The sequence below is a fragment of the Trichechus manatus genome, unplaced genomic scaffold (genome assembly GCF_000243295.1).
Source record: "Trichechus manatus latirostris isolate Lorelei unplaced genomic scaffold, TriManLat1.0 scaffold00208, whole genome shotgun sequence".
Classification (NCBI taxonomy): Eukaryota; Metazoa; Chordata; class Mammalia; order Sirenia; family Trichechidae; genus Trichechus; species Trichechus manatus.
The window spans coordinates 2,943,287-2,964,419 of record NW_004444144.1 but is presented as its reverse complement, the minus strand read 5'-3'; the positions used below and the strand labels follow the sequence as shown (position 1 = coordinate 2,964,419).

Below are 21,133 nucleotides of genomic sequence, written 5' to 3'. Positions count from 1 at the left end.
GGAGAAGGGAACAGCACATACAGAGACCCTAAGGGAGGAGAGAGCATGTGGCGTTCAGTGTGGCTGGATATAGTGAGCAGTGGCGGGAGGAGGTAAGGTGAAGAAGCAGGTGGGGAAACAGGGCCAGACCACCAACAGCCTTGTGGAGGTATGGGAAGTACGCTGGAGCTGTTGAAGAGTTTCGGTCAGGAGAATACCATGACCTGATTTGCATAATTAAAGGTAACAAAAGTGGGACGGGAGTATAAGTGGAGAGGCCATTGAGGAGGGAAAGCAGAAGCCCAGATAAAAAGAGTGAAGGCTGGAATGGGGTAGTATCAGGGGAAACAGAAGGAAGCAGACTGATTCAAGAAATGTATTCTGGATTGATTGTTGGGGACAGAGAATGGGAGTGTCAAAAGAGACTTCTAAGTTCCTTAGCTGGTGGAAGGTGGGGTTCTTTACTGTGATGGGAAAACTGCGCGTTGGGAGGAGTTCATAGTTATCAGTATGCCACACTTTAAATATATGTGAAGAATTGTGGGTCATCCACCCATAAAAATCAGAGAGAGTACTTTAGTTCATTTCCAGATGAGTTCGGGCCCTCCATGAAGACCCTCTGGACCCACCAGGCAGCAAAGGTCTAAATCACTTGAGAGTAAAGCACGGTAAGTTCACTAGTTAGATATGAATGCCACTCGGGACCACTGAACATTCACAGAAGGCAGGAGTCAGCCCATTCTTGAGAACATAGCTGGAGTGAGCAGAAGGACTTTGGTACCCAGATGTCCTTGCATTGGAATTGACTTTCTGTTTTATTAGAAAAAAGTATCATCAGATCTGGAGTATTTGAAAAATAAATATTAGGTAAAAACTTAAAAAAATAAAATCTAATCCTCTCCCGTTATATTTCTGGTTCCAGTCCATCTTAAATGGCTTCCTGAATGACTTCCCACCAGCTGTAAAGCAAACTGCATCAAACATCGTCGAAGCCGCAGTTGAGATTTATAACAGAATGAGTATTGACCTTCTCCCAACACCAGCCAAGTCCCATTACGTCTTTAATTTGAGGGATTTATCCAAATGTGTGCAAGGTAGTGTATTGAGCCCTCATTCTCTGACTGCACCCTCCCTTCATTTCCATTGGCCCCAAATCCCACCACAGATCCCTGATCTTCCGGGCTCCCATTCTGGGACTCCGATTCTCCTTCCTTTTTCCTGTCCTGTAGCCTGGCTCCTCCTTAGCAGCTTGCCGGGGGCCACTTGAAAGTGGCCCACCATCCTTGCCACAGAATGACACGGTATCTTGTTTTCTTCTTTCTCCACTGAAAGTTTGCCCTCCCACACTAGCAGTTTAGCCCTGGCATCAATGAACTCATTTTTCCTAGAAAACTTTGGAATACGGTTGTGTTTCTTTAGTAGTAATGAAATGCTTCAGACTCACTTCCGGCTCCTCAGACATTGTCTAATCTAGTCATTTATTTATCACCCTTCCCCACTGCCTTTCTATTCCTTTTAGATAACTTCTGAGCCTCAAACTTTAGGGTCCATTTATCTCTGATTTTATACATTATAAAATAGCCATAAAATTCCAGTTTTGAAAATCTTTTCCCTTAACCCCATATATCATTAAAATGTTTTGGAAATTTCTTTATTTCCACTAATGTTGGCTAAAATAAATTTTTAAACTTTAGTCATTTCAAAACACATAGATATCACACACTCACAAACAAATGTGAGCTGCAAAAAAGTGTAGCAGTATTATTTATGGAAATACCCTATTACTCCATAGCAGCATCAGCAGCACCTACTATGCTGTGTTGTATGGAGCACACTGTCTGCTGTGTGGACTTAAGAGATAATCCCCTTGTCCCGTCCATACAGTATGGGAGCCCCACGTGAGGGCGCCCATGGCGCAGGAACATTTCCAGGTCCTGCTGTACATCGCTGGTTTAGTTGTAACTTGAAATTATTAGAACCGAGTTTGTAAGTGTTTTATATATACATATATATGTATGTATTTTTAAGTACTTAGAATAATTTGAGCAAGAGCCAGAAGGACCAGGGGCATTTGATGAGAACTGAGCATTGGGGAAGAATGAAAGAGGGAATCAGGGTTTTGAAAACAGTATAAATATCAGGAGGTAAAAAGGTTACTAAACTCGTGGCCGTAGAGTCAATTCTGACTCACGCGGAGCCTATAGGACTGAGTGGAACTGCCCCGTAGAGTTTCCAAGCAGCAGCTGGTGGATTTGAACTACCAACCTTTTGGTTAGCAGCCTGAGCTCTTAACCACTGTGCCACCTATATATTTTTTTTTCCCCCTAACTCCCCACTCCCCCCTCCTCCCTGCCCCTGGTACCTGCCAGTCCTCTGTTGTCTCGATAGGCTTAACTATTCTAAATATTTCATTTAAGTGGGATCATAGAATATTTGTAATGAACATTGGTGTACATGAGTTTGTTTGAGTTGCTGCTTTCAAATCTTTTGGGTATATACCCAGGAGTGGAATTGCTGCATTATATGATAATTCTATGTTTAACTTTTTTAGGAACTGCTCAACTGTTTTTCATGTGACTGCACCATTTTATATTCCCACATCCTTCCCAACATTTGTTATTTTCCATTTTTTTTCATAGTAGCCATCCTGTTGGGTGTGAAGTTATATCTCATTGTGGTTTTAATTTGCATTTCCCTAATGGCTAATGATATTAAGCATCTTACTAGCCATTTTTATATATTCTTTAGAGACATGTCTATTTCTTTCCCTTTTTTTTTTTTTTTGATTGTGGTAACATACATGTATCAAAAACTTTGCCATTTTAACCATTTTAAGTATACAGTTTAATGACATTAATTACCTACACCATGTTGGGCTACTATCACTACTATCCATTTCCAAAAATTTTACGTCACCCAAACAGCAACTCAGTACTCCTTTACATTTGCCCATTTTTTGAACATATATATTTTTCAAGAAATGTGACACTCCCCAATTAATATATTGCAGCCCAGTGTAATAATGAGATCAACTTTGCTCATACTGTGAAGTCTGATCGCTTCACATGTTCAGTTAAAGAAACATCACAAAACAGAAAAAAACTGTTTTTGTCAGATAATGTGTCCCAATTTTGGTTTCAAAAAATGAAATCACCATTATTTTATGTGTGTATATAGGAGAAGCATCCATGTTTGGTACTGTGGGGTAAATTTGGACTTAAGCATTTCCTAATCAGTAACCTTTAAACTATTACTAGATATTTCACAAAGGTAGAATTTTTCTCTTTTCTTTTCTTAAAATACAGGTATCCTCCAGTGTGATCCAGGAACAATAAGAGAAGAAATACAGATATTTAGACTCTTTTGCCATGAATGTCAAAGAGTCTTCCATGATCGTTTGATTAATAATGAAGATAAGCACTATTTCCATGTTATTTTGACAGAAATGGCCAGTAAGTATAAATCTGTATTTACCTGTTGTTGATTTTTTATTTGTTTATTTTGGTTTGGGTTTTTTTCTGGTAGAAGAAAAGCAATTTGGCTTCTATAAAGGAAAATTAAAATGAGTTTATATACGGTAACGCAAAATGAATTTTAGTTGTTCATGAGTAAAAAGTTCTTATCTTTGATGTTTCAAATATGTGAGATTGTCAAAATTATTTTCTTTAAATTCAAGAACTAAAGCTTAATATTTTAAATTCAGTATAGAATTTTAAGTAGAGGGAGAAGTACTATTTTGTCTGAGAAGCAGCCAGGATATTTCTAAAGCACTTCTTATTATTAAATAAAGTATTCACTATTTATTATTTAATAACATCTAAAAATTTTTATTAAATATTCTTAATCTTAAATCTGGGTGATTGTCAACCAAACTAAAGTGTTTCATTGTTAATATGGCTGTCTCTCTCTCTGTTTTCATTGATACTAAATAAGGCTTCTAAGTGAAGTAATAGCTGATATTATTCTCTATATTTTATCATTAAAATACTTCATCAAGTTTATCACTATCTTAAAGTTAACTTTGTTTTTTAAATAGACAAACATTTTGGAATTGCAATTGACCTGGAATATTTTTTGAATAGGCCCATCATATTTGGAGATTTTATTAAGGCAAGTATGTTGTATTGACTGCATTTTAAGATTTAAAGCATCTACTATTTTCCAGTTCAGGTTCAAATTCTACTAGAACTTTACATCTGTGAAGATTAAAGACCCAGACCGGAGGTCGGCAAACTATGGCCCATGGGCCAAATCCACCCACCTCCTGTTTTTGTAAATAAAATTTTATTGGAACCCAGCCACACCCATTCCCATCATTTGTGTATGTTTTTGCACTACAGTGTCAGAGTGGGGTAATCATGATAGAGACCATATGACCAACCCACAGAGCCTAAAATGTTTACTATCTGGCCCCTTACAGAAAACATTTGCTGACCTTGACCTAATTACATTTGTTTTATTATAGCTTGAATCAGAGAACGATCGGGCATTTGATTTGGAAGGAAGCAAAGATGTTTAGTCTGTTAACTCAGGACCAGAATCCCCTTAGTGTACTCTATCTGTTCAGCCTCAGCCCAAACACTTGCAGCGACGAGAAGCTACTTAGTAGAGCTTCCCTCTTCATTTCAGGGTAGCTCTAATTAGTAGCAAATTTTTCCTTATATTAAACTCCCAAGTCTGCCCCCCCCCCCAATAACTTTTACACATGGGCACTAATTTTACCCTCTGGATCTGCCTAGAGTAACTCTTCAATCTAATCACCCTGCCTATGCTGAACAGATGGCTGTGTTTTACCAAGTTGACTCTTGTTTGGTTAAAACATTTCCTGTGTCTCCAAGAGGGGTGGTGCCATGTCTGTTTTGTTCACACTATATCCCCAGCTTCCTACACAGAGCCAGGTACATGGTAGGCTCTCAATTAATGCTGGTTAAACAAATGAATAACCTCATCTTTATATGTACGTGACACTTCACCACTCTGGTACCCCTCCTCTAGGTACATACTGTTGTGTGCCGTTGAAGCGATTCTGACTCATAGCGACCCTAGAGGACAGAGTAGAACTGCCCCATAGGATTTAGTAGGTTGTAATCTTTAAGGAGAGTCCTGGTGGTACAGTGGTTGAGACTGGCTGCCAACCAAAAGGTCAGCAATTCAAATCCACCAGCTGCTCCTCGGAAATCCATTGGAGTAATTCTACTCTGCCCTATAGGGTCCCTATGAGTTGGAATTGACTCGACAGAAATGGGTTTGGTTTTTTTGGTTTGGTTTAATCTTTAAGGGAGCAGATCACCAGGTCTTTTCTCCCACAGAGCAGCTGGTGGGTTCGAACCACCAGCCTTTTGGTTAGCAGCTGAGCACTTAACCATTGTGCCACCAGGGCTCCTCAGATGAATATTACCACCTGACAAATATAAAAGACAATTTGTGTGAATTATATCTATTTAAAAAAACAAAAAAAGTCCAAGGTTTATTTTCATGTAGAGATTACAGTCCCTAGGAGCCCTGGTGGCACAGTGGCTAAGAGCTCAGGCTGCTAATCAAAAGGTCGGCAGTTCATATCCACCCAGGGACTCCAGTAGGTTCAAACAGGGACTCAGTTCCCTATAGTCTACAACTCAGATTTCATTGTCGACAACTTATTTAACCCAAGATGGCTGCTGTGCAAAAACTACATATAATTATGGCATGATTTGTTATAACCGTAACAGTCTACCATGCATCATTTTCAACCCATTTAGCTGCTCTGATGTCAACAGCCTTAAAGCAAAAGTATGAAACTAATGTATAAGTCAAAAACATGAAAAACCTGCTTCCGAACTCCTGTGTGAATTTTATTGCATTGAATAATTCACTGAAAATTCAATGTATCACTTGAAGAGTTAAATGAAATGAACTTTCTAGTTATCAGTGAAAATCTGGCTTCTTTAGTCCCATTTCCTTGATTTTAAAGTCCTGCTGACATGAGTCAGAATCGACCCTGTGGCAGTGGGTTTGGGTGCTTTGGTTTGGCATATATATCAGCAAATGATTTAACTAGCGACATTGATAAAATACTGTTCTTCCCTCCTAACGTTATGTATGTTAGGTATATTTGTATATCAAAATTGATCCAACTTGGCTTTCTCCCACAAATCATCTTATAGTTTGGAATAGACAAGAATGATCGAATTTATGATGATATGCCTGATATGGAGAAAATCGCACATGTTCTACAGGACTATCTTGATGATTATAACCTCACAAATCCCAAAGAAGTAAAGTTGGTGTTCTTCGAGGATGCTATAGAGCATGTTTCAAGGTATAGTGCTGTAAGGTGCTCAATAATGCATTGATCTAATTGCTTTTGTGTTAAAAGATAAAAATTAAGTTGTATAAAAGTCTTTAAATAGATTGCTAGAAGGACAAAGATCTATTAGCATATCTCACTATAATTTAAAAGTTTTTTAAATATATTTTCAATACATATGGCATGAACTTTCTATGGAATTCCAAGGGTTATATTTGCTAAATACTAATAGATTGCTTCTTACTGTTTTTATATGTCCTGTCTTGTTACCAAAAGATCTGAAGTGGTTTTCAGAGATACTTACACAGTACACCAGGGCTAATCACATGCACACCAAAAGAGGGGGTTCAAGACTACAGTGAAACAAGTTGAATCCAAGGATTGTAGATTCCATCTGTTTATAAGCCTAACTCTTACCTATTGCAAGAGTCCTCTGAGGGACATGCCTGACACACGGGCACCCAACCTGTCATGAGGGAGCTTAGATGTGGAAAATGTTAGTAGTGGTTTTCTCTCTTCAGTTACAATGACCATGTTTTACTTTCATAATAAAATAAATAAAGCAATTATCATCTTTAAATATTTGAACCTTGCTTTCTCCAGTTATCCACATCATCATGAATAAAACTAGATAGACAGATACATACATACATACGTATATACATAGATAGCTTCTGGTAAAACAAAAATGAGAAATTAAACCTCCTTGTACATTTCTCCCATGATTTCCTATGTTGTGTTGAACCAATCCGACATTTTAAATAATAAAAAATGGAAGAAATTATTACTTTTACATTATATATCTTCTTTTTAAAAAGAATTTATCAACAGAACCATTACTAATTTATTATCCTAACAACAATATATGGATTTGATTCTCATATATAATGCTCACTTTTATACTGACATCATTTCTCCCTTCTTGGATTTTTAAATTTTATTCATCTCTATGTATAGCTTCGAAGAACCTTTTAGGAAGGTATGTTAGTTATCTAGTGCTGCTATAACAGAAATACCACAAACAGACAGCTTTAACAAACAGAAATTTATTCTCCCACAGTTTAGGAGGCTAGAAGTCTGAATTCAGGTGCCAGCTCTAAGGGAAGGCTTTCTCTCTCTGTTGGCTCTGGGGGAAGGTCTTTGTCTCCTTTCAACATCTGTGGGCCTAACGTTCCTTGGAGGTCTCCATGTGTCTTGGCATCAATCTTCCCCTGGGTCTAGGAGGTTCTCAGAGCAGGGACCCCAGGGCCAGAGGATGCACGCTGCTCCCCGCTCTTCTTTCTTGCTTGTAGTGAAGTCCCTCTCCTCTCTGCTCACTTCTCTCTCCTTTATCTCTTGTAAGATAAAAGGTATGACTCCTGCAAGGGTGTGACTTGAATAAGGCAGTGACTCAAGATACACCCCACACTGATCCTGCCTCATTAAGCTATAGCGGTTAGGATTCACAACACATCACAAAACGGAGGATAATTTACATCAGCTCACAAAATGGAGGATAATTACATCTGATCACAAAATAGAGGACAACCACACAGTCCTGGAAATCATGACCTAGCCAAGCTGACACATATTTTGAGGTGACACAATTCAGTTCATGACAGACAGGTTTGCAGATGGTTTACTTTCTGAACCATTACATGGTATTTTTCCTCTCTAATCATTGTTCTGTGGAGTATCATCTTGTAGAGTATATATTTGAGACCAGCCTACAAGTATTTGTTCCTTTGTGGGGGGTAATTTATTATTTCTGCCTTAGATACTCACAAAATTTTTCAGTTATGTCCAAAGTATAAATTTCTATATTTCTATATACACACACACACATATTTATATTTTCTCCTAAAAAATATTTAGTGTCTTGCCCTTCTATTTCAGTTTTCTTTCCAGACTCAGTGACTTTTCTGGATCTGTGGGCTCAGCTCCAGTGGTTTCTTCTATTATTTCAGTCACTGTTGCTTCAGTTCTATCCTCTCTTGTCTCTCCTACAATTCTTATTAGGTGGCTTCTGGTATCCCATTTGGTTCTCCTAGATTTGTTCTCCTTATCTTCCATTTTCTCTTTCATTGTTTTAATGTGATTATCTTTTCTTTCTGAGTTCTGAGTAAATTTGTTGAGGTTGTCTTCTCCACTTAAGAAATTTTCCATGGTGTCCTATTTGCGGGGCCCATCTCCCACTGAGGTTTTCAATTTGGTAGTCAGATTTTCTATCTCTATCCAATTTTTCCTAAATTTGATTTCTCCCCCCTTATTTCTGAATGCTTGCTCTAGTATCATGATTGCAATGCTTTTTAAATCTTGTTTTTAACACAAATCAGAAATTTTCTAAAATTTTGTTGGCATCTTGCAGTAAATCCATTTTAAATTGTTCCCATTGATCCCTCCTTATGAACTGAAGTGCCACTTCCTAGATCCAGTCCTTTTTCTGCTTACTCATCCTTATAAAGGGACACTTGGGCTTGCCAATATTATGATTAATATAAGTTGTGGCCTGGATTGGCCAGGGTCCCTGACAAAAATCATTCACACTGATGAAGGGAGAAGAGATTTTACTTTTACTCTAAATTTGCTTGCCCAGCGCAGAGAACCAACAGCCTGTAGGGAACAGGCAGGTGGCGGGGGGGGTGGGGGGATATATGGAAATAGAGAAAAGCCCAGCAGTACTTTTCTCTGGGGAATGAGCCCCAGATGTACCCTGTCCCTCCCTTGTGGCATCTTGCTGGATGATGAACCACTGGCCATCAACCTTCTGTACTAAGGCAGGCCCTCCCAGCAGAAGTCATACTTGTAAACTTGAAACTAGTCTTTCTCTACTTTGCTTCCTGCAGGATTGCCCGGATGATTCGTCAGGAACGAGGAAACGCCCTGCTCGTTGGAGTAGGAGGCACAGGAAAGCAGTCTCTTACAAGACTCGCGGCTCATATATGTGGTTACAAATGCTTGCAGATTGAACTAAGCCGAGGTTATAACTATGATAGTTTTCATGAAGACCTGAGGAAGTTGTACAAAATGGCTGGTGTAGACGACAAGAATATGGTTTTCCTTTTCACGGACACCCAGGTACCAATAGTAGTTCCCGTGTCAGAACAGGAAAAGTGCAGGTGTTACAATTACATGTGTGCTTTAAACAGTTTGTAGGATGAAGTACAAGGGGTTGTTCCCTGTGATAGCAGATTTCCTAGACCTTGTAAAAGATTTTTAGAATACATTTTTATTTATTTTACCAAGTTGTATTTTCCCTTTTTAAATTCTAAGTAATTAAATATGATCAAAGCCTAAAGAGATGAGAACATTTTTTAACTTTTCTTTGAGGAAAAGGACAAAAATAGCAGAAGGTAATAAACTGTGTCTATAGAAGTAAATGTAAGAAAATAATTAATTATTAGAGAAAGATGCTCTACCTGAGAAAAGAAAAAAATAAAGGCTATGTTCTAGGGTTAAATTAACTTAAAAATTAAAATGGGATTAAATCTGTGTCTACAACAACCGATTTAACTGATCTTTAATTTATTCTATAGTAGATGATAAACAATGACTACATTTGCATGTTTTAATTTTAGGGAAAATAACCTTTCTAGAAATTAGCCAAGAAACTGAAAACTAATAGATTTGACCCATAAGTATTTTAAACTTCCATTTAATTATTAAAACATTATAAGAGGATTAAATACAAACATAAAATGGGAAGAATATTGTTAACATCTCTGACATGCAATGAGTGTATATCCCAGAATATAAATACTTATTACAAATGGGACAAGGAAAAGACAAGGGAAACATAATAATGTAAAAACCAAAAAAAAACCTAAACCCATTGCCAATGAGTGGATTTTGACTTATAGCGACCCTATAGGACAGTGTAGAACTGCCCCATAGGTTTTCCAAGGAGTGACTGGTGGATTCAGACTGCCCACTTTTTGGTTAGCAGCCAAATGCTTAACCGTTGTGCCACCAGGGCTCCATAATAGTGTAATAGAATGTGAATAAGAAGTTCCCCAAAAAACAAAAAACGAAGGGTTTAAATACATGAAGAAATTAATATCTCCTAAAGAAACATTTACACTCCCCAAGATAATAAAAGTATATGTTAAAAGTTAATGAAGTCATACTTAAATTGAATGGGAAATAGTAAAATCTTCAAAATCCATCAAATATTTATGAACTTGCATTATTAATTTCACTCCTGGGAAATTATCCTAAGGAATATAATCTGACTGAGGAGAAAAGCTACAGACCCAAATATGTACCTATAATGTAAATGAGACTGTGAACCATCTAAGTCCATGTAAACGTATGGAGCATCAACTCAGTGGCATGTTATGCTCCCAATAATGGTTATAAATATGATAAATACTCTATATAATTGTGGATTAATATTTATAATAAAGCAGTAACTAAAATGCTTGCACATATGACTTGAACTCTGTAAAACATCAATACCTTCTAAGAAACAAAACAGGAAGGAAAAATAAAAAATCAGTGTACTTGCTTGTTATGTTAGAATATTAAGGTTCTATCTAATTTTTGAGATTATCTTTCTTTAAACATATAATTCATTCAATGTCAACGTTAGATCAAATATTTGCTTTATAGTTTACATGTAATAAATACAAAGTGGTGTGTGGGTTACTGCGGCCATTCTGCGTTCTTCTACAGATTGTAGTGGAGGAGTTCCTAGAAGACATAAATAATATCCTGAACTCGGGTGAAGTGCCTAATTTATTTGAAAAGGATGAACTGGAGCAGGTTTTAGCTGCAACGAGACCAAGAGCAAAAGAAGTAGGAATTTCTGAGGGGAACAGAGATGAGGTAGGACATACTGAAATGGCCACATGGTTTTATAAATAAAAAGCTGTCTTAGCCTTTTATTTAAGAATCCAAAAATTCCCTTAAAGAGTCCGTAGATAGGGAGGGGAAAAGGGAAGATTGCTTAGGGGACACTGAGCTTCTGTTGAGGGTGATGGGAAATTTTGGAAGCAGATAATGTTAATGGCTGAACAACAGACATAACTGAAGTCATTGAACTGTGTGAAGAGTGTGGAGAAGGCAAACGATTTGTTACATATATATTTACTATGATAAAAAATATATATATTAGCACTGGAACAGTAGTTACAATAGTCTAACTCAAATTGCCTTTGTGACCAGCAACTAGTACTTTATTCCAAAAACCCATTGTCATCGAGCTGATTCCAACTCATAGCTACCCTTTAGGACAGAGTAGAACTGCCCCATGGGGTTTCCAAGGCTGTAATCTTTACAGAAGCAGACTGCCACATCTTTCTTCCATGGAGTGAGTGGTGATTTTGAATTACCAACCTTTTGGTTAGTAGCAGAGTGCTTAGCTACTGTGCCACCAGGGTTCCTTAGTACTCTACTAGAAACATACTATTTTTAATAAACTTTGCACACACACACGAAGAGTCCTTGGATAGAATTTTTTTTCAATAATGTTGGTTTTCTTTGTAATTCTGAGTATTTAATTTTCTGTGTTTAAAATGTTAGTTCACCAGCCTTCCAGAGAGAACTGTGGAAAGCAAAAAAGCAGAAACCTTGCTGCCCCTCAGAGGTCCAAGTCTTGTCCAAACTGGCCAGCTTCCCATGTCCTCCTTTAAGCCCACATTTATTCTCACATCTGCAGCACCCACCTGAGGAGAGCCGGAGGCATGAGTCCGGTACTTCTGACCCTCTTGTCTATCAGCAAGGCTACAGCACAACTAAGACAGAAATGCATTTCTTCTCACTCTCTCAGGAACAACTTTAGCTGTTCTCAGTTTTCATTTCTCCAACAACGTGCTAGATTCCATATGCAAGTCTTTTCTCTTATTTCTGCACCTTCTTGAGCTTTTTTTTAGCTGTTCTTTCTTGTGTCTTTTTTTCTGTCCTTTCATGAAAGTCTCCTGTGTTGCTAGGTCAGGGTTTATAGTTACAGACAGCAGGATCTACTTCAGCTAATGTAAGCAGAAAGGGATTTATTAGAAGGGCACAGAATCATTGGGAGGCCAAAGAAAGAGATTCCAGGCTGAACTCCTGGGAATGAATGTAAAATGCACACTGTAGAGGTCAGTGACCAAGGAAGCTGCTACCTCCACCGCAGTCATTCTTACGGAACGAGGAAGCCTCTAAACCAGTCAGCGTGCCACTGCTTCAGTTGCCAGCTCCAAAACCCTGCCCCCTCCCTCCACCATGGCAAAGGAATGGCTCCAGGACCATGCCCCTTCTGCTGCCTGTCTCACCCACGGATCCTCTATCACAAGTCAAAACCTCCCATGAATACCCCTCTCCTCTCTTCCAAGGATCTCCTCAAATACCTGACGAGGAGGACCTAAACCACATCCAGAACCCTAGTTACAATGGACCCTTTAAAATGTCATTTTTAATCTTTCCAGTCTGCGTTAATAGAATGGGGTTAGAGTAGCTATTAAACAAGACAACTCACAAATCTACTACGCTACCATTTTTCATATTTGATATTTGTAGCATCACATTCATTAGTCAATACTTACTTTCATTGTAGCTTCATCCCTATTTTAAATTGAAAAATATTGAGTTTTTTTGTTTGTTTGTTTGTCTTGGTCAGGTGTTTCAGTACTTTATCAGCCGTGTCCGTCAGAAGCTGCACATTGTTCTCTGCATGAGCCCCGTTGGGGAGGCCTTTCGATCCCGATGCCGGATGTTTCCCTCCCTTGTGAACTGCTGCACCATTGACTGGTTTGTCCAGGTGGGTGACAACCCTGAACAGCTCATGGAGAGATTGAACTTGCTTGAGTTTAAAGGAGTAACATATTGTCAAAGAATAACTCACGGGCTTGAGCATTAGCTTTAAAGGGTGCTAGGAATTTACTCACGTACCAGGAATGAAAGCACCACATTGTTGTCATTGGACAGTGGCAAAAACAGGATTTATAAGGAAGAGGAAACCATTGAATTTAGCAATGTGGAAGTTATTGGTGATCTTGACAAGAGTGTTTCAGTGGAGCAGTAGGGGAGGGAGTTCAAGAGAGAGGAAAGGAGAGAAATCAGAGACAGCAAGTAAACAGTACTCCCTCAAGGAGATTTACCCCAAAGGAGAGCGGAGAGATGGGGCAGTAGCTAGAGGGGTGTGTGACATCAAGAGAGAAGTATTTTTAAATGGGAAACAAAAACAGCATGTGCTGATGAAAGTAATCCAGGAAAAGAGAAATAGATGATGCAGCAGACAGAGTTAATTGTGGTTGAGCCAACGTCGTTGAGTAGGAAGGGATGGGATCCTCAGTGAAGGGCTGACCTGAGCAGGCAGCATGCACAGCTTACCCCAGGGTAACTGGAGGAAGGGCAGAGTAGATGAAGTCGGGTAGATATGGGGGTGGGAGCTTATCGAAGTTCAGTTTCATTGTTCTATTTTTACAGTCATGTAGGAAGCAGGACCATCAACTAAGAGTGAAGAGGAAAGAGGACGTGTTAGAGGTTTGACTGGCTAGAACAAGGTGTGAAATATTTACTTAGGAGAGTACAAAAGTGAATATATTAGAAACATAGTAAGATTTCTGAGCTACACTAGGTCTCCCTTGATCTAGTCGTCAGGAAGTTAAAGTGAGGCCAGTCAGCCTGGTCTCCAGTCAAGCTAACAGACTTGCATCTGAATAGGGTTCAGGGGAACTGAAAGAAACCAGAGAAGGGCAAAGGAGTTGAGGTGTGAGCGGGACTGTGATTATAATGATAGGCCTGAAGTCCAAACTGCATAATAAACAGAGTGAGGACATGAGGTCCTGGTAATGTACATTATTTTATTCCTGGAATTATTCTAAGGACACTCAATCATTTGTTCAGTCAACAAATATTTATTGAACAACTTTTGTGTGCCAGACACTGAGTAAAAGCAGACTCGAATGGATAAAAATTCAAAAAATTCCAAATCCATTGCCATCGAGTCAATTCTGACTCATAGAGACCCTATAGGACAGAGCAGAACTGCCCTACAAGGTTTCCAAGGAGCAGCTGGTGGATTCAAACTGCTGACCTTTTGGTTAGCAGCCTAGCTCTTAACCACTGCACCGCCAGGTCTCTCTCTAATGGACAGAGCCCATTTAATTCATTAAGGGGGAGGGAGGGGTACAAGGCAAGGAAGAGTTCCAGAGAAATAATTTTTTCTTAATTATTCAACTATATATTATTGAAATGACCGACAGATTTTCCAAATTGTTTTCTTATTTTAAGTGGCCCAAAGAAGCACTTCTTTCCGTATCAAAGACATTTTTCGCAAATGTTGACTCTGTAAAGGAAGACCTGCAGGAAAAGCTTTCCCTCATGTGCGTGAACGTCCACTTGAGTGTCTCCCAGATGGCAGAGCGCTATTACACAGAGCTCCGGAGGCGGTACTACACAACGCCCACCTCCTACTTGGAGCTGATCAACCTCTACCTGTCTATGCTGAATGAAAAGAAGAGACAGTTAGTTTTAGTAAGTTTAATATTTTCAGTAAAAATGTTATTTTCACTTGAACTCAATACTTTTTCCAGAGTAAGTGAAACATTTCTGCACTGACTTTACCTGCTAGAGTACTCTCCATCCTGACGTGTACCCTTGACAACCTACACCACGGCAAAAAGGTGCCTCATGCTATACCTGGAGATGCTGTCAGTCCAGGGACCTTCCCTCTCTCGATATTTATATTTTGTTTTCTGTTATTCACATAAATGTCTTGACTTAGTAGAATGACTTGGACATTGCAGCAGCATCAATGTTAAGCAGGGAACTAGTCATCTCTGCAGTATTTAATATGAAGGAAAACTTTTTTGTTAAACAATAAAGATGGGTTTAGTGGTCTAACATGTCAGTGGTTCCTATTAACAGCAAGGACTTTGGTGTCACCCAGACTGTGGACAACCTATAAGCCTGCCTCTTTCTTGCTGTGCAGCCTTGGACATCTTATGTAACTTCTCTCAACCTTAGTAGAAAATAATGTCTAAAAATACCTGTATCTTTCTTCTTGGATTGTTGTGGAATTTACATAAGACACTGTGAAGTGCTTGGAGGTACTCAGACACATATGAGGTGCTCAGAAAACGGTGGCTTCCATCATCATCATTAGGCCATTAAATAACATTTTAAACACAGTAAAATGGGATCACTTACCATTTAGGTAGTTAAAATGCTTTTCAGCAACTTATTACCTGATAAAATTCATGCGTTGTAAAACAACTTGGCAGATTCTTTGGACATCTGCCAATCTGAACCAAAGCTTTCTAACCCACCTTCAAAAAGCAGTTATTCCCAGTTGCCTTCTCTGCCAGATTCCACCCCTTTGATTCTAGTCAAAAGTTCCTAACCACTGGGAAGAAGGGCTCAGATCCAGCAACCAGAGCTGGGCATCCTGGGGCCTCTCAGCCCTGCTGACCCACCTTGAGTGAACAAGCTCCTAGAGTTTTGGCCTCCAGAGATTCCTTTCTGAACTGGTTCCTCATCCATTTGACGTGATAACATGCTACCTTGGGGAATAAAAATCTATAAGATGTGGTCCCTGCCTACCAGGGGCCCACAGTCCAGTGAGCAACTCCTGCTGTGAGCAGGGGGCGTGGCTCCAGACCCACCGTGGGGAGTGGCATAGCCTTCCCCAGGGTTCTGTTACCTGAGGAGTTCTGCAGGGTCACGGCTGTAAGTGTTGCAAACTGACTTATCAACTCTATAAATGTAAAATTCTCATACATGAATAAAGACACCAGTAAACTTATAGTTTATCCCTTTTGTGCCTGGAGGTACATATAGCGACCACTTGCTTTTTCAGCTTCTGGGGTTTATTGCGAAGCTGCTGCACCACTGACAGCGCGTGGTACCGTAAGGCAGGGGCCTTTATGATTGTTTGAAGCCAAAGAAGCGGGAGGATGCCGACTGGGTTTTTGGTAGGAAAAATAGAAATTTTGAAAATCTGTATTTGTTACACCTAGCTTGGGGGACTCAGGGTAGAATTAGTAGCACTACGTATGTACCTCAGGACACTAAGGGTAGACTTGTGGGAGGGGGCAAGAAAAAAAAAATCCATACTACCTACCAAAAATTCAGACACACTCAATGATTCAGCATGTTTCTATTAATGAAAACACATGGTATCAATAAAAAGTTCAAAGCAGAAAATTATTGAGTCACTAAAGGGTATAATACTCACTATAATAGGTATTTTTATTGTCATTTAGGCAGTAGGTCGGGTGAAGAATGGTCTAACCAAGCTGTTAGAAACGAACCTGCTAGTAGATAAAATGAAATTAGACCTCTCAGCTTTAGAACCTATCCTTTTAACAAAATCAGAAGATGTTGAAGCCTTGATGGAAAAGCTGGCAGTGGATCAAGAAAGTGCCGATCAGGTAGGCTTCCATCACCAGCTGATCACTTATATGCAGTGATACAATGCTTGGATTGTTTTATTGTATATGTTGTTGAAGTAATAAAATGATAGCTGTATCTAGCAATCTTTGAAGTTGTAAACAATCCCCCTTCAATAAATCAGCTTTCCTAAGAAGGGGTGCATCCCAGTGAATGGGGGAGGGAGAGTTGTGAGCAAAGTATCACCTACCAATATAAAGCAGCTATTCCTCCCCTAAGAAGAAACTGTTGTTACAATAATTTTTTCTTTATTATTCTATCAACATGTCATGAGAGGGATAAAGGAGAGCATAAAATGCAATATACCTAATCGCCTTTCCTCTTTGCTCTAATTCAAAGGGCAAATATGACTCATCTTTATTGGTTTTGCTTTTAAACATTGAAATTCAAATCATGAGACCACTTAAGCCGTCATGTTTCAATGGTTAGGTGCGTCACGTTGTACAAGAGGACGAAGCAATGGCAAAGGTGAAAGCCGAAGAAACGCAAGCCATAGCAGATGATGCTCAAAGAGACCTTGAAGAAGCTCTACCTGCGCTCGATGCTGCCAATAAAGCATTGGATTCCTTAGATAAAGCAGATATATCTGAAATCAGAGTTTTTACAAAGCCCCCCGATTTGGTCATGACAGTAATGGAAGCGATTTCCATTCTCTTGAATGCAAAGTGAGTAATTCAGATTCATGTATTAGCAAGACTACCTGGTGGAATTTCTTCACGATTTTTCTCATTTTATTATATGTTTTCTTTCTCTTCTGCACCCACTCATTGTTTCAGTCATTCAACAAATTGACCTAACAGGCATGTCTTGAACTTCTGTTTTGTGCTAGATGATGGAAGATAGCAAGATAAAGTTCTTCCCTACAAGGGACATACAGTCTAGTGGGAAGACAGACATGAAAAGTAATGATTTCAAGGCAATGTAAGAGTTGCATAATGTTGGGAATGCTGAGAAAAAAAGTGCCTGGAGAGGTGCGAGTAGGTTATTCAGGAGCAGATGCTGAGGCAGACAGTGGGAAGAACTCAGGGACCTCTGATGCTTGCAGAGTGGGATGTGGTAGGGCAGAGGGGGCAATGACTCTTCATGAAGGGTCTCGTGTGCTGTGTTAAACAGTTTAGATTTCATCCTGGAGATGTGTACTTTTCAAACTTTAACAACTCAACGCTTTTATTCAACAAAATTTATGTTACAAGGATCCTCCCTATGCCAAACTGATAGCAAGGGTACAGAGCCCAGCACATCTTCCTGACCCTCCTGTTCACACCTTGGCGGGGCCCAAGGGCTCTGCAGAGAATGGATGGAAAACACTGGCAGATGGAACTGAGAACCAGTGAACACTTTTGACGTAGTCAGATTTTCATGTTAGAAAGACCAATCTGGCAAAAGTTCAGAAGGGGCAAGGGTGGCCAAGAGACTTAAACCCAATTAGAAGGTGATTGTGATGGTCTTGGCAAGAGATTTTAAGAGCCTAAACTAAGACAAAGGTAAAATGTGAGCATCTGGGGCATTTTAAAATTAAAACTATTATCTCTATCATGCCCTACATTTCTAAAACTCTATAATTTTAGAATTCTTTCTCTGCCAAAATTGAGATGGATGGAACTTAGTTATCCAATTACTTGTCTCCCCATGAGTTGTGGTGCACTTTATTAAAACTACCAATGACTGGACCTGTAGAATAGAGATTAAAACTACCCACTTATTGGGATAATATTGGAATGTTCTCAATGGAATGCATTTATTTTGTTCTTATATTACTTTGTAACAGTGCCACTAACTTTATCATGTTTGTCTTTCAGGCCTGACTGGCCAACAGCAAAGCAACTTCTTGGTGACTCTAACTTTCTAAGAAGGCTTTTAGAATATGACAAGGAAAACATAAAGCCTCAAATATTGGCAAAGCTTCAAAAGTATATTAATAATCCTGATTTTGTGCCTGAAAAAGTAGAGAAAGTGTCAAAAGCATGTAAATCCATGTGCATGTGGGTACGAGCAATGGATTTGTACTCTAAAGTAGTCAAAGAAGTTGAACCAAAGAGACAGAAACTTCGTGCTGCACAGGTACATTATCTGTACTGTGTTGTGTTATAGAATTAACAGTCACAACCGTTTATCATTCACGTGTTCTTTATAATGTCACTGGGACCCCACACAATATAGATCGTGACAAAGCTCTTGAAAATTAGCTTCCTTTTTCAACAATAGCTAACTTGGCAAAGAATTTGTTTCAGAAATGACCTCTAAAATGAGCCCTCTTCCAGCATAAAAGGAAAATAAGAGTCTTTAATATAATCATCTGAAAAGAGGGAACTAGCTAGAGGTGCCTTCTAGCTCTAGCATCTGATGGTCTATATTTCCATTTGCTAAATACTCCCACATGATGCTATCATGTTAAGTTCTAAAAACCAGCTTAACTGTAATCAAATGTGAGGTCCATACTCTTCTAGAGTAGAACAAGGAATGGTCACTTAGTAGAGCAGGTTAACGGTAGAGCATCGTGGCTATAGAACAGGGGTTGGCAAACTTTCTCTAAAGGTCCAGGTAGTCCATATTTTAGGCTCTGTGAGCTATATGGTCTCTGTTGCAACCACTCAACTCTGCCACTGCCGAGCAAAAACAGTCATAGACGATACTCGAATGAGTAAGCATGGCTGTCTGCCAGTATAACTTCATTTATGGAACCTCCCTAAATGCAGGTCTCTGGAATCCAAATTCATACAATTCCTTACAGTTTCATACAATTACCACATGTTGTGAAATATTCTCCTTCTTTTGATTTTTTTTTCCCAACCATTTAAAAATGTAAAAACCGGACTTCCAGGCAACATGGTGCTATAGTCAGAAGCACCACGCCGTCCCTCCGCAGCAAAGATCAGAAAAACTAAGTCAAACAGCGTCATGTGTCAATCCTGAAACCCTAAGCATCAAATGAAGAGGTAAAGAACTCAGCCAAGCACCGAACGGAATAAGAAACTGACCGAGAACAGAGCACGAGGAGAGATACACACAGAGGTCCCCTATCAGCTACCGCAGCACGGATCTGCCATCTTGGACTCCTATCGGAGATCAGTGAACAGGAGGTATGAGAAAGCAGCTTCACGGAGCTTCCAGCAGGAGACAGAACAACTGGTAACCCACGATATAGGCTTTCCCACCCCCCACCCTTCTTCACCCCTACTTAGCCTCCTCTGCTTCCTGCAGCCACAGTCTATTGGCTGGGAAGCACAAACTTCCCCCCAGTGCTGCTTGGATTCCACCCACCTGCACTGGCCAGCTCCCTGAGTGCCATTTGTTGGCTGCTGCTGTTGCTTTTTTCCGCTTCTTTAGATTTCTTCCTTACCTCTCACCACCTCCCCCTCCTTTCTCTCAAATACCTGGCTCTGTGCACTATCTTTGCTTCTTCCTGAAAGGCTGCAAAACACCGCTCAACTGTGAAACTGCTTCCCGGCCCGTGCTGCCACGCTGGTGGGACCCCCAGGCTTTTTTGTTTGTTTGTTGGCTCTGATTTGTTCTGTTTTGATTTGTTTGTTTGTTTTCTTTTTCTTTTCTTGGCTTAGGAGCCCCTTCTAGCCAGGCAGTACCATGTGGCTTGGGAGATATTCCCTTACTCTGCGCAGATGCACAGGGACATCCCTGGGGGCATTTTTTTTCTTTTTTTTTTTTTTGTTTGTTTTTGTTTTTTTATTTCTTTGTTTAGTTTTCTTCTCTCTCTTATTCCTTTTTGTCTTTCTTCATTTCCAGTTTCTCGTTTTTTTCATTTTTTTCTTTCACACTTTCTTTTTTTTTTATTTTATTTTTTCCCCATTTCTCAGTCTCTCATCCCTCCACTCCAGTAGCAAGCTTGCTTAGCACTCTTTTTTGTTTGTGTGTATGTTTTTGGCTCCTGTTTCTCTCTCCTCTCTCTCATCTTTCCCATACCCATCTTAGTTCTACACATCACAATCTACCGCCTCCTTTCTGCCTACCTGCACTGTGTGCTGAACATCACACTCCCAAGCAGCACAGGCACGGCCTACTGGAACCTGCCCTGCACTGCTTCCCGGTCTGCACTGTCAGCCCTGGTATGTGTCACAAAAAACCTATCCCAGCAACTCCCCTTCAGATGGATCTGCCCTGCTGTACCATACCTGAGTGACTGACCCTGCCCATTGGAGAAGGAGGTGAAAAGTATCGTGCCTACAGATGAGCAAACAAAAAAGACGCACAGCCTGCCTGCTCAGACATAACCAAATAAAACAAAAAAGCAGGAACAAACAAACAAATCTACAATCAATAAATGAAAAGAAAAAAGCCACTGAATGCCGAAGACAGCAGACAATATCAAAACATTTACAAAAACAGGACAGGATGGTTCCAGTAGGCATCCAAAATAAAACACCAGATGACCTTCCAGTAGAAGAAAAGGCACTAGACCTAACTGATAGGGAATTCAAATCTCTAATATTCAGAATTACCCAAGAGTTGAAGCAAAAAACAGACAAAAATGAGGAAAAAATAGACAAATTCATGGAAAAT

General features: G+C 39.6%; 1 protein-coding gene across 1 annotated transcript in view; it reads left to right on the top strand.

Moving 5' to 3' along the window:
• Window positions 1-21,133, top strand: part of DNAH6 (dynein axonemal heavy chain 6) — a 349,864-nt gene that overhangs the window by 190,712 nt on the left and 138,019 nt on the right. The window contains exons 42-52 of the mRNA XM_004388248.1: window positions 902-1,073; window positions 3,285-3,431; window positions 4,016-4,089; window positions 6,123-6,277; window positions 9,091-9,322; window positions 10,919-11,071; window positions 12,843-12,983; window positions 14,459-14,701; window positions 16,432-16,599; window positions 17,048-17,283; window positions 18,418-18,679. Of these exons, the coding sequence (XP_004388305.1) occupies window positions 902-1,073; window positions 3,285-3,431; window positions 4,016-4,089; window positions 6,123-6,277; window positions 9,091-9,322; window positions 10,919-11,071; window positions 12,843-12,983; window positions 14,459-14,701; window positions 16,432-16,599; window positions 17,048-17,283; window positions 18,418-18,679 (1,983 nt within the window). The remainder of the gene's footprint in view (window positions 1-901; window positions 1,074-3,284; window positions 3,432-4,015; window positions 4,090-6,122; window positions 6,278-9,090; window positions 9,323-10,918; window positions 11,072-12,842; window positions 12,984-14,458; window positions 14,702-16,431; window positions 16,600-17,047; window positions 17,284-18,417; window positions 18,680-21,133) is intronic.